Below are 13,642 nucleotides of genomic sequence, written 5' to 3'. Positions count from 1 at the left end.
ACTTCTCCCCCTCCCCCTGTGCTCTCACGGCCATGGCCGAGCCCCGCTGTGTGCGAGCGGGCACAACTAGGGGATGGCTAGAGACACTGGTCAGTGGGGCCGCCCCCTGTTAGATTAGGGTTAATCCCCTAATTGCTAACCACCCTCATCCTAATTAGTGTATGACTGCGGGGCCCCACCCTAGAACTTTATTAAAGAAAATTAATTAAAAATATATTATATAATAAATAAAATATTAATTAATTAATTAATTAATTAACTTAATTAATCCTGATTAGATTAACCTAATCACTTAGGTTAGTTAATTAATCTGTTAGGTTAATTAACTATCAATGACAGTTGGGACCCACGCGTCAGCTTGACCCAGTCAACACCTCTGTTGACTGTTGACGTCATGATGACGTCATGATGACGTCAGCATGCACTATGCTAGATAATGTTGCATTATAATAATTGAATAAATTCTAAAAATGATTAAATCTTTTAAAATTAATAGAAAATAAACCGTAGCTCGGATGGAAAAACTGTGTACATGAAAGTTGCTCAGAACGACGAGACGAATCCGAATACGTGGTCCGTTCATCCGCCACACGTCCCTAGCATAGCGAACAAGCAACTTTCCCCCTCCAGTTCATCTGTCCGAAAACACGAAACACTGGGAATACTTTCCCGGATGTTTCCTCCCTTCGCCGGTATCACCTCCTACCGCGTTAGGGCACACCTAGCACCGCGTATTACCTCGTTATGTTTTGTGTTGCTTTGTTTGCTTCGTATTTACTGTTTCTTCCACTTCTTCGTCTCCGGTAGACCCCGAGATCGTTGCTGATGCCACTGAGTACGACTACGATGTTGACGACCCCTCCTTCTTGCCAGAGCAATCAGGCAAGCCCCCCCCCTTGATCACCAGATATCACCTATTCTTCTCTATACTGCTTGCATTAGAGTAGTGTAGCATGTTACTGCTTTTCGTTAATCCTATTCTGATGCATAGCCTAACATTGTTGCTACATCTGTTGATACCTTACCTGCAATCCTAAATACTTAGTATAGGATGCTAGTTTATCATCATTGGCCCTACATGCTTGTCAGTCTGCCTTGCTATACTATCGGGTCGTGATCACTTGGGAGGTGATCACGGGTATATATTATACATACATACATGCTATACAGATGGTGACTAAAGTCGGGTCAGCTCGTTGAGTACCCGCAGGTGATTCCGATGTGGGTGCTGGAAGGACAGGTGGCTCCATCCCGGTAGAGGTGAGCCTGGGTTCCCGACGGCCCCCGACTGTTACTTTGAGGCGGAGCGACAGGGCAGGTTGAGATCGCCTAGGAGAGAGGTGGGCCTGGCCCTATTCGGCGTCCGCGGATACATAACACGCTTAACGAGATCTTGGTATTTGATCTGAGTCTGGCTACTGGCCTATACACACTAACCAACTACGCGGGAACAGTTATGGGCACTCGATGTCGTGGTATCAGCCGAAGCCTTCGTGACGTCAGCGACTGAGCGGCGCGCGCCGGGTTGGACTGCGTTAACGCAACTTCCTTTGTAATGGAGGTTGGTAGGTCTGCTCACCGGCCACGTACGCAACGTGCAGGTGTGCAATGGGCGATGGGCCCAGACCCCTACGCGCATAGGATTTAGACCGGCGTGCTGACCTCTCTGTTGTGCCTAGGTGGGGCTGCGACGTGTTGATCTTCCGAGGCCGGGCATGACCCAGGAAAGTGTGTCCGGCCAAATGGGATCGAGCGTGTTGGGTTATGTGGTGCACCCCTGCAGGGAAGTTAATCTATTCGAATAGCCATGATCTTCGGTAACAGGACGACTTGGAGTTGTACCTTGACCTTATGACAACTAGAACCGGATACTTAATAAAACACACCCAGACAAGTTCCACAGACAATCCGGTGATCGCTTTTCCACAGGGCGACGAGGGGAGGATCACCAGGTAGGATTATGCTATGCGATGCTACTTGGAGGACTTCAATCTACTCTCTTCTCCATGCTGCAAGACGGAGGCTGCCAGAAGTGTAGTCTTCGATAGGACTAGCTATCCCCCTCTTATTCTGGCATTCTGCAGTCCAGTCCACTGATATGGCCTCCTTACACATATACCCATGCATATATAGTGCAGCTCCTTGCTTGCGAGTACTTTGGATGAGTACTCACGGTTGCTTTGCTCCCTCTTTTCCCCCGTTTTCCTCTTCTTTTCGGATGCCGCAACCATACGTTGGAGCCCAGGATCCAGACACCACCGTCGACGACGACTACTACTCTGGAGGTGCCTACTACTATGTGCAGGCCGCTGACGATGACCAGGAGTAGTTTAGGAGGATCCCAGGCAGGAGGCCTGCGCCTCTTTCGATCTGTATCCCAGTTTGTGATAGCCTTCTTAAGGCAAACTTGTTTAACTAATGTCTGTGCTCAGATATTGTTGCTTCCGCTGACTTGTTTATGTCGAGCACTTGTATTTGAGCCCTCGAGGCCCCTGGCTTGTAATATGATGCTTATATGACTTATTTATTTTTAGAGTTGTGTTGTGATATCTTCCCGTGAGTCCCTGATCTTGATCGTACACATTTGCGTGCATGATTAGTGTATGATTGAATCGGGGGCGTCACAAGGATGAATGCGCAAGCACGGATAAGGTAAAAAGTGCATAAGTTTACAATTACCCGGGAGCAGTTTTGAAAGTCGGCATATTCGACTGCATGGATTCACGAGAAGAAGGAGAGGTATCCTGATAGTTGGAGTCAGATGAATTGAGAGGTCGACGAATTAAGCCTACTAAAGGTAAGACAGAGCGTAAATCGGAGATAACCTTAGTTCGACGCTTCCTGGTTACATCAGGTAAGCCAGAGGAGAGTTCGGCATCCTTGTTGTTCCGGGTCTGCCTCCGGTTCTCAAGCTGTTGTTGCTTCAAAATAAATTGAGGATCTTGATAAGCAAGTGCATGTGAAAATCTTACTTTCCGGGTCACCCTTCGGGTCTTTCGCTTTGGCAAAGGCTCTGAGTCGGAGGAGATTATAGATACCTCTTCATTAGCTGCTCGACTGTTCCCCGTATCCTCCTGAAAGGATAAAATGTCAGTCAGGTGATGACAAGGGACTTAAGAAAAATTAAAAATTACCTCTTCCTCATCTGAAGAGCTATCCTCCAATCTGAGTAAGTCGGAGGCGCTGGGTTTCTTTTTCTTTGAGGTTCCTACCTTGGCGGCTTTCCTTTCAGCTTTCTTGGTCGTCCTGGCTTGTTTGGCAGCTTCATGGTCATATTTGGCTTTCCAAAAGTCATCACCAGCCTGTGGAAAAAGTTAAAAGAATTATGAGTATCAAGAAAGGTATCATATATCCGTAAACATTTGTTATGATTGATAAGCTTACCGCAGGGGCCGGGTTGTTCTTGAAAAATGGAAGTAAACCGAAGGCGTTGCTCGTCACAGTGCCCTCCTTCAGCAGTGACTGGGTTGTAGCATCCACCACGTCATCTGATAAGTCGTCAGGGCTATGGCGTTGCGGATCCGTCTTTTCTCCAGTATAAGTACACATTAAGCCGGGACGGCGGCTTAATGGAAGTATACGCCAAGTGACCCAGACCCGGACCAGATCGATGCCGTTTAAACCATTTCCCAATAGAGCTTTAATTTTCTTGATGGTGGAATTAAGAGGCACGTGTTCAAGGGTTGTCAGCTTGTCTGGTAGCGGATGATTAGATTCAAGGCGCAGGGCGCGAAAGCCGGGGAGAGGCTTTTCATCAGCCGGAGAAGTGTCCTGACAGTAGAACCACGTCTGGTTCCAAGATTTGGGGTGGCTCGGTCGCTCAGCATAAGGGAAAAGACAGTCTCTCTGTCGCTGGATTGAGATGCCGCCAAGCTCAAGGCTGGGCTCGTTGGCACGTTCATTTTGCCGGTTCATATAAAAAAGTTCTCTGAACAAAAGCAGACTTGGCTCCTCTCCCAGGTACACCTCGCAGAAGACTTGAAAATTGCAAATATTTGACACGGAATTGGGTCCGATTTCTTGAGGTCTAAGGTCAAAGAAATTTAAAACCTCTCTGAAGAATTTTGAGCCGGGAGAAGCAAATCCACGGCTTATATGATCCGTAAAAATTATTACTTCCCCTGTTTTGGGGTGAGGTTTTTCTTCAGACGGGTCAGGGGCACGATACAAGATGACGTCCTTTTTTGGTAGATGCCCAGACTTTACAAACTCAGCTAGTTTGCTATTGGTCACTGTGGATGGAACCCAATTGCAAGTTACCGAGGCCTTGGTAGCCTTAGGAGCCATCACAGCAATTGGCCTATGGAAAAACAAGAAGATCCGGTTCAATTTTAACCCGGGAGGAAAATTTTGATTAAAGTGGCGGCTTAAGGAGGGGCCTAATGATATAAGGATGACTGTGCAACAGTATTTAAGACGCTACAAGTATCAAGTGCAATTCAAAAAAAATTCGGGTCATGAGGAGCAATCAAGGTTCTGTATCATTTATTTAAGCCGGATACCTTGACAGTTGTATTTCAGGACATTTACCAGAGGAGGTTTTCCGGGTGATGAAGACAAGTTTCACAGAGGACAGTTATTACTCTGGATCAAAATATTGCCCTGGAAAGAAAATTTCCTAGACCTAAAAACAAAGCAGAGAAGCTCATATACTCGAAAAGGGGTTCTACACAAGGGAAATGAGATCTATTCCTGCGCGGGATCAATACAAGCAAGCACCGCAGCAGTTCTATGTAGTTTTTACGGTCTAAACAGGGCGTTGGAGGAAAGAACTAGAGAAGGCTTGCATCGGGCAGTGATGAACACCGACGAACTCGGCAAGAACCTAACGTAGATCTGAGAAAGGAAATGAGAAGAGCTCACAGATGCGGATGCGCCGTGGAGGTTCGCCGTCGATCTCTGGTCGGAGTCAGGTTGATGCAGCGGCCTGAGTCGGTGAAGACGAGGGTTCGACGGTGGCAGCAGCAGAGCACGGGAGGAGGCAAGAGGAAGAAGACGACTGGGGAAGACCTAGGTCGCTCTATTTATAAGCGAAGACTGACCGGGCGGGCATGAAAAACGAGGAGATAACATTCATTATCTAGCGGCTCTGGCTCCTCGATTCTCGGGATGGTCAGTAAAGACAAAGATCCGTTGAAGATGTGACGTCACAGAGATTTAACTCAGAGTTAGATGATGACGTCACGGCGGGTTAAAATCCTTCGCGCGAGATAAAAGACTACATGGCGGTTCATAAGGTATTTTAAGATTGACATGAACCGGTTCAAATCAATCTGGGGCCTAATGTTGGGGACATAACTATTTGTGTAAGCCGCCCAGGAGGGGCCGGGTTACGCAAAGAGGACTCACCAGAGATAAGCCCAATACAAGGCATGAAGATGACGGTTCATAGGAAGCTTAAGGCTCACATGCGACTTAAGGCCGGTTGTAGTAAACTGCTGTAATAATATTACTTGTATCATAAGGTAGACTTAACTAGTCACCGAGCCGGACATTGTTTATAAGCCGGCCGGGACTCTGTAAGCCACAGGGCATCGACCCGTGTATATAAGGGGACGACCCGCTGGCGGCTTAGGGCAAGAAACAACTCATCGACAGCCAGGCATAGCGTATCTCGCTCCCTGGTCATCGAAACATCAATACCAACCCAACTAGACGTAGGCCTTACCTTCACCGTAAGGGGCCGAACTAGTATAAACCCTCTCGTGTCCTTTGTCCCGATTAACCCCTTCAAGCTTCCTAGTTGCGATGGCTCCACAACTAAGTCCTTTCACGAGGACATCTGACGTGACAATTCCACGACAGAGTGCGGTATACCTTAGGTGGAGGCGGAAAAAGCTGTCGTCGACTGGATTCAAAGATCCGCTCCCGAGCATGCTCGTCGAGAGCATGCTGAAGGTTCTCCAGTCGAGTGTGCTCAGCTAAATTAGCCAGGCGCACCTCTTCCAAGGCCCGGGCCTCGGGGGTTTCTCCAACGATGGGCGTGTGGAGTGCATCCATGTTGCGGCGACGAAGTTCTTCCCTCTGCTGTGAAGAGAGGGGTTCGGGATGGTACTCCTCGTGGACGCGCGACGGATCGCCGCCCCCGTTTCCGCCGTCTTTACGGCGGAAACCAGGTGGACTGTGTGGTCCGTCGACCATCAAGACTTCAGCCGCAGGGTCGCTGCTATCGCAGTCGGATGTGGTCTCCATGGAGCCAGTCGATAGATCGAACAGGTCGTGGAGAGTCTCGTCGGGCTCGATCGCCGTGACTTGATGGGTGGCCGAACGTTGAGCCACCGCGTGTTTCACCCACTGCTGAAGCTGCGACCGACCGGATCGCTTGCGGCAGCGAACAACAGGGAGGGAAAACACCATCGGAGCCGACTGATACCGAGTCGATGGTTACCGGAGAAGGACACCGCGAACGCACGCGCGAAAGTGCGTTGCCCCTCGGATGGGGAGCGCCTCGACGTCAAGGGGAGCTTCCTGAAACCAAGTGGAGTCGTCGGCGATGAAAACGAGCGCGCCGAGACGGATCTCGTGGCCCTCAGCCAATCCTCCGCCGGAAACCATGATGATGATCGGAAATTTTTTGCAACTTCACCAATAAGTCGCTAAGACACCTGCCCCATGGTGTGCGCCAACTGTCGTGGTTCTAAGACTAATAGTAGAAAGGGGGGTAGGTATGGAGAGGCAAGATCTCAGCTATGGTGAAGGTGTACACACGAAGTTTACGAGTTCAGGCCCTTCTCGGAGGAAGTAACAGCCCTACCTCTCAGTGCCCTGAGGTGGTCGATTGGATTATGTGTGTGATATTACAGGGGGTGCGAACCCTTGTCCCAGAGGAGGGGGTGGCTTATATAGAGTGCGCCAGGGCCCCCGTCATCCTCCATTACAAGGGGCTTAATGTACATAAAGTAGGGGCGTTACAGGTAACGCTAGCCTTAATGCTATTGATGACCTTAAATACTACAGAGGAACGCCTGCCCGTTACAATGCTGAGTGACTCTGGGTCTTTGGTTGACCGAGTGGTTCCTTGGGTGGTCGAGTGACAATAGGTAGGAGGATTCCCGAGTGACATGATTGTCGAGTGGATTGCACTCGACATCTTTGACTGGGGGTTTCTTGTTGTCTTTTGGACTTTTTATTTTCTAGGGTAGGGACCTTGGGTAGGACGTATAGGTCAGGCCTATGACCCTACCCCAGGTCTGTATCCTCATCAGATACTAAAAAGAGCAATGCAGTGCGCAACATAGCTACAACATCCATTGAGTCCCTTGAGAACGATTATTTTTCTTTGACTAGTATTTATGCCAAAGAGAGCAATAAGTCACATGCCGAAATATAGGCGAGTTTAAATCAATATTTTAAATAGCACGCTATTTCGCCGTTATAACGCGGTTATAGCATATTTGAAAGGGAGACGTTACGTTTTGGTAAAATCGGACGCTGCGGCGCTAATCGCGTAATTAGCGCGCTACACACGCTATAACATTGTAACAACGTGCAGACCCTGCAAAACTGAAATAAGCACAGCCCAGTAGGCCAAAACCAACCCACGACCACTAGCTTTCTCACTCCTTTTATCAGATTCTCCCACTAGCTTTCTCACTCCTTTTATCAGATGCATATATTGCTTGCTCCTATAAAAAATTTAGTTGCTTAAATACTTTATTTCTAGATATATTTAATTTTTTTTGCAAACGCTATTTTGAAATATAGCACGCTATTAGCGCGCTATAACTTGTGTAGCATTTGGAGAAGGGTCTCGCTATTTTGTAGCGCGCTATTTAAAATATTGGTTTAAATTATATGTGATCTTATAGACAATAGACAGTGTACGCACTTGAGTATAATGCCCATTGGGTCATAGTAGTGGGAGGAAGGTAGTCCAAATAGAAGATTGATCCTAGATGTAAATTGAGGAAGGGTTTTTACTTAACATAGCAGTGGCATAGTCTTCGGATTACTCCACCATCATCTTAGAGCATTTACAATTGGACTGAGCAAATCTGATCCCCTAAACATCCACGGGAGTGTGTGAACACGTACGCAGCCAGAGTTGGCCCTCCCATCATTTGTCCGCCACTCTAACCATATCCCATGTTTTTATCATACATACAATATATTACATGAAACAAACAAGCAAACTGCCCTAATTCTAGTCGTAGTCATCGAAGATGTAGATGACCCCTTGCTGGACGGACCGGTCTCGTGGTCATTGGCGGCATGGCGAAGTTCTGGCTTCTCTTCCTTGTTGTCAATGTCTATGAAGAGCCGCTCCCACCTTATGCCAGCGAGCTGGGCGATGACAATTTGATGCCACCTCCCGCTTAGATTGGATCGAGTCGAGGATGACCACTTGCTCCGCCTCAACTGCGCCGCCGCCTCCACGGCTTGGGTGTGTTAACTCCGCCTCTGCGTCCTCCATGCAAATCCGCCGGGCTCAACCTCCATACCTAATGTCTCCTATGCCTCCTCCCTGTCCGAAAATGGGGTTTTCAATTGTACATACTCTTAGCCATAGACTCACCTAGTCTCTTCGGTCTTTTATTACTTTGTAGGATTGCCGGATTAGAGCATCTATAGTCGGCCTCCTCAAATCCTCCTCAAATTTTCATGGACACGCCCGGCCAGTGACCTGATAGGAGAGAAAAGGGAAAAAACTGACCTAACTGGACCGCTCGTATCATCCTTATACGTTCAGGCTGTCTGCAAACCATGATATGGAGACCAGATGTAGGGAGCATAGAGAGCTCGCGGACGCGCCCGGTCAGTCCGCCACGTACGACGTAGCCCATCCCGAACCACCTTTTTTTTGTATTCTTTCTCTTTTCTCTCTCTCTTCATCTCCATCAATCGCATGCAAGTGACTGAAATATAAGTAAGATAGCGAGAAGCATGTCGGCATGCATAAATAAATAGGTGTTCAAAAAAGACACGTCGGAAACACTCACAGGGTCTGGTTCTGACTGTGTCCTTGGAGTGCCCAAGAAAATAAAAGACTGTCCCTTGAAAGTGTATAATTTAAGACCATGGACCAGGGCCAGAAAAGAAAGGGATGGTTGCTGCTGTGTAATCCCGGCCTTCTCTGAAGCGGAGGAGAAGAAACAATTTCGCCATAGTCATGTGACAGTGTGGCATGGACGTACATATGGGCGCACGAGCGGCCGCGCGATGAGCTACGTCGTCGTCTCTTGTTGACGATGCCGACCGGTATGGCACATGTGGCGCCCAAGGGGGCACACGATTTCCCCATGAAAAGGAAGGATGCCACATTGCAATCGCTCGTAGGTTCGTCCTTCTCTTTTACCAGGCAGATAGATGCGCTGCATCATGAAAATTCAGTCATCAGAAAACCAACAGTTGACATCAATCAATCACCAGCACTGCCGGATGAATATGTGTTCGCCTGTTTCAGGGCAATCTGAACCGTCGACTGCTTTGGATTGAACGGTGAGAAAGCGGATGATTGGCGCTGCTGCCGACAGCTAAAGGGACGCTTGTGGAGCGGCGCCCGTGCTCAAACAGGGCCAAATTAAGACACACTCCTGCACATGAGGAGGGAGATGGTACACCCCATTAATCAGTTAATTACTACTACTGTAGTACGTACTACACCAAGGTTACAGTGAGCTTGAAAGGCTTTTGCAGCGAGACGATGGTGGAAGGAGAGCGTGAGAGGCCGACTGGGCGACACATGCGCAGCTAAGAAGGCTAGCTAAAATAGCCAGGTCCCTGGGCATGCATAGCAAACAAACACTCCATGTGGTCTCTCGATCTCACCCCATAAACCCCATCCATCGGGACCAATCTTCGATGTTCTTCCCCTATCACTCCCTTGCTGCCTACCTTCACAGCTTCACACATCATCCCACTCACGCTCATCAGCTAGCACAGCCCCTCCTCCTCCTCCTCCTTCTTCTTCTTCTTCTTCTTCAATCCGGTCGCAGCTGCAAGACCAGATCAAGCAGGAGAATTTCCAGCTAGCTGTACGTATGTCAGCAACTTCCATGACATATTTGCAGAGATGCATGCATACTTACACGTTCTGGACTTTTTTTGGGGGGCGATTTTAAACGTGCGCGTATGTATGTGTATTTCATGGCTATATGATATATCCTTGGTCTTGCATGCTCCGCAGAAGAGAAGCCCCGCGTAGAGGAGAGGAGGCCGGGGAAGCATGTGGGAGTCGGAGAGCGACGCCGGCGAGCGGGGGCTCGTCCCCGTCCTCGGAGTCGGCGGCTCCGAACGGCACGACGGGCTCAAGACCGACGGCTTCGTTCGCAGAGATCACTCTTGGTATGTGGTTGTGGCACCAGTTATGGAGGTTTCCTTGTGTGCACTTCACCTCATCGTCTTCTTGTTCTTTCTCCCCTGCAATTTGAGCAGGTATGTCAACAGCGATATTCCCAGCGATTTGCTTGTCAAAGTGGGAGACGTGAGCTTCCATCTTCACAAGGTACAGCTCTCCTTTCCTTTATTCCAACAGACTACAACTACAAGTGTACCCGGCCAGCAGCTCAATCATTAGACATTCTACTTGTGCTCACGCAGTGCCACAAATAGAAGCCTTTTAGTTTCTCAAATCTGCTCTTGCGCTGCAGCAAGTCAACAATTTTTGGCGCGCGTCCTTGTAATTTACACACAAGTTGATTCAGTTCAACAGTACAATCGATGTATAATTTGTTGATTAATCACACGGCGTTGTACTTGCGGAGCAGTACCCCATGATCTCGCGGAGCGGCAAGATGGGCCGCGTCATCTACGAGTCGGCGACGAGCGCGGCCTCGGCCTCGGCGGCGGCGCTGGACCCGGACACGGCCGTGGCGGAGCTGGACGACCTCCCCGGCGGCGCGGACTCGTTCGAGCTGGCCGCCAGGTTCTGCTACGGCATGGCGGTGGACCTGACGGCGTCCAACATCTCCGGGCTGCGCTGCGCCGCCGAGTACCTGGAGATGACGGAGGACCTGGAGGAGGGCAACCTCATCTTCAAGACGGAGGCGTTCCTCAGCTACGTGGTGCTCTCCTCCTGGCGCGACTCCATCGTGGTGCTCAAGAGCTGCGAGGGCCTCTCGCCCTGGGCCGAGAACCTGCAGATCGTGCGCCGCTGCAGCGAGTCCATCGCCTGGAAGGCCTGCGCCAACCCCAGGGGCGTCCGCTGGGCCTACACCGGCGCCGGCAGCGGCAGGCCGCCCCGGAGCGGCGCGGCGAGCCCCCGCTGGAACAACGCCGGCGGCGGCGGCGGCGGCTCCAAGGAGTCCAGCCCCGGCCGGCAGCCCGTGCCGCCGTCCGACTGGTGGTTCGAGGACGTGTCCGTTCTCCGGATCGACCACTTCGTGCGCGTAGTCACCGCCATCAAGGTCAAAGGTAACAAATTTATTAGATTTGATTCAGTTTTTTTTACTACCTAGGAACAAATTTATCTTTTCTAAACTATTTTATGCCCGCCGGCGGACAGGCATGCGGTTCGACCTCATCGGCGCGGCGATCACCCACTACGCGTCGAAATGGCTGCCGGGGCTCACCAAGGACGTCCCCCACGCCGTCAGCGGCGTCGACGAGCAGTGGGCTCAGGTCTCCGCGGCCGGCGGGCTCCACATGATCATCGCCGGCCCGGGTGGCAAGGACGACGTCGCCACCAGCGCGCCGGCGCGCGAGCAGCGCATGGTGGTGGAGAGCCTCATCAGCATCATCCCGCCGCAGCGGGACAGCGTCTCCTGCGGCTTCCTCCTCCGCCTGCTCCGCCTCGCCATCATGCTCAAGGCCGCCCCGGCACTCGTCACGGAGCTGGAGAAGCGGGTCGGCATGCAGCTCGAGCAGGCGGCGCTGCCCGACCTCCTCATCCCCTCCGTCGGCCGCGCCGACACCGCCTACGACGTCGACCTCGTGCAGCGGCTCGTCGAGCACTTCCTGGTGCAGGAGCAGACGGAGCAGGTGTCGTACAGCCCGGGGCGCGGGGAGGCGCACGCGCAGCCGGAGAGAGAGTACTACGGATCCGCCGCGGGCGCAAGGATGCCTCCGGCCAACGCGGCGGCGGCGGCGGCTGCGTCATCGTCGTCGGGGCTGGGGCTAAATGCCAAGGCGCGCGTGGCCCGGCTGCTGGACAGCTACCTCTCCGAGGTGTCCCGCGACCGCAACCTCTCCCTGACCAAGTTCCAGGTGCTGGCCGAGTCGCTCCCGGAGTCGGCGCGCACCTGCGACGATGGGCTGTACCGCGCCGTGGACTCGTACCTGAAGGCGCACCCGGCGCTGACGGAGCACGAGCGGAAGCGGCTGTGCCGGGTGATGGACTGCCAGAAGCTGTCGTTCGACGCGTGCATGCACGCGGCGCAGAACGAGCGGCTGCCGCTGCGGGTGGTGGTGCAGGTGCTCTTCTCGGAGCAGGTGAAGATCAGCAACGCGCTGGCGGGGTCGTCGGCTCTCAAGGCAGCGCCGGACGGGGGGACGACCTCGGCGCCGACGCGGCGGCAGCTGCTGGACGCCACGCCGCAGTCGTTCCAGGAGGGATGGGCGGCGGCCAAGAAGGACATCAACACGCTCAAGTTCGAGCTGGAGAGCATGAAGGCCAAGTACCTGGAGCTGCAGCACGACATGGACGCGCTGCAGAAGCAGGTGACGCAGTCGCCGGCGGGCGAGCACGGCGGCAAGGTCGGCGGAGGCGGCGGCAAGGCGCAGCAGCAGCAGGGGCCATCGGCGTGGAGCAACGGGTGGAAGAAGCTGGGGAGGCTGGCCAAGATGACGGGCGCCGAGGCGGCGGGGGCCGGCGGGCACGGGCACGCGGCGGCGCAGGGCGAGGCGGCCAGGAAGGCGCAGAGGAGGTGGAGGAACTCCATCTCGTGATGGATCAATCGATCGAGCTACCTGAGCAGGGATAGATGCAGTCAATCATGCTTGATTAATTAGGAGAAGCGAGATGTTGTCCATGGAGTTTTGCTTGTGATTTCCGTTTGTGCAGACTGCGTGTTTAGCTTGGCACTTTGATTTGCTTGTGTGCAGTTGCAGTTGCAGCAATTGGTTTGTTTGAATGTTTTCAATCTGGCGGGAATCTGTTGTGGCATTACCTAGACATGGCTGCTAGTCTTCTAGGAGCTTACACAAGTGCAAGGACATCTCCAACACTGACCTTCAAACCATCCACAACCGTTTGGGCCACGCGGTTCGAATGTGTTTTACCATCCAATGCGGGCCTGCATCGGTCCGTCAATCGGTTCGAACACTTTTTTCTGCACAACCCGAGACAAAGTGGAGGGGGCTTTGCGGGGTCCGGACCACTGCCACGCCTGCGTCTAACAACCGTGGCCCACCCAAAAATACCTCCTGTCTCTACCACACTTTTCATCTAACACACGTGGCGCATCCCGCGCCGCATTCATGTCAGCCTAGAGCATGCACTGGCCGACATCGATGTCGAGCAATCTGACCAGATGGGACTTGAATGATTTTCGGCTAAAATATCGGTTGTTTATGTAAATTATGACCGAACCTGAATGAATTTCATCCAGTTTGATTAAATTTTGTCCGGCCTGTTGCAGCCCAGATTGAATTGTATGTGGATAGTTTTGATTGGTCGGTTCCTGCATCCGTGTCCGCAGGCTAGACCCACCCCTGCCTGCGGATAGATGGGGGAGCAGGTTTACAAGTCAACTGCGTGTATAAG

General features: G+C 51.8%; 1 protein-coding gene across 2 annotated transcripts; it reads left to right on the top strand.

Annotated features, from left to right (window-relative positions):
• The first annotated feature begins 9,588 nt into the window (after nt 1–9,588).
• On the top strand, nt 9,589–13,051 carry LOC123136056 (coleoptile phototropism protein 1). Of its 2 annotated transcripts, none has more exons than XM_044555344.1 (5): nt 9,589–9,978; nt 10,127–10,284; nt 10,375–10,444; nt 10,707–11,352; nt 11,444–13,051. In XM_044555344.1, the coding sequence occupies exons 2-5, from the start codon at nt 10,166–10,168 to the stop codon at nt 12,823–12,825; spliced, it is 2,217 nt and encodes a 738-aa protein (XP_044411279.1). In that variant the 5' UTR covers nt 9,589–9,978; nt 10,127–10,165; the 3' UTR covers nt 12,826–13,051. The 2 variants fall into 2 exon arrangements, with proteins under 2 accessions (XP_044411279.1, XP_044411278.1); XM_044555343.1 differs by having other exon boundaries at nt 9,592–9,974.
• The last annotated feature ends 591 nt before the right edge of the window (nt 13,052–13,642 follow it).

Source organism: Triticum aestivum, chromosome 6B (assembly GCF_018294505.1).
Source record: "Triticum aestivum cultivar Chinese Spring chromosome 6B, IWGSC CS RefSeq v2.1, whole genome shotgun sequence".
NCBI lineage: Eukaryota > Viridiplantae > Streptophyta > Magnoliopsida > Poales > Poaceae > Triticum > Triticum aestivum.
Note: the sequence above shows the minus strand (reverse complement) of the source record. Positions and strands in the feature narration are given on the sequence as shown.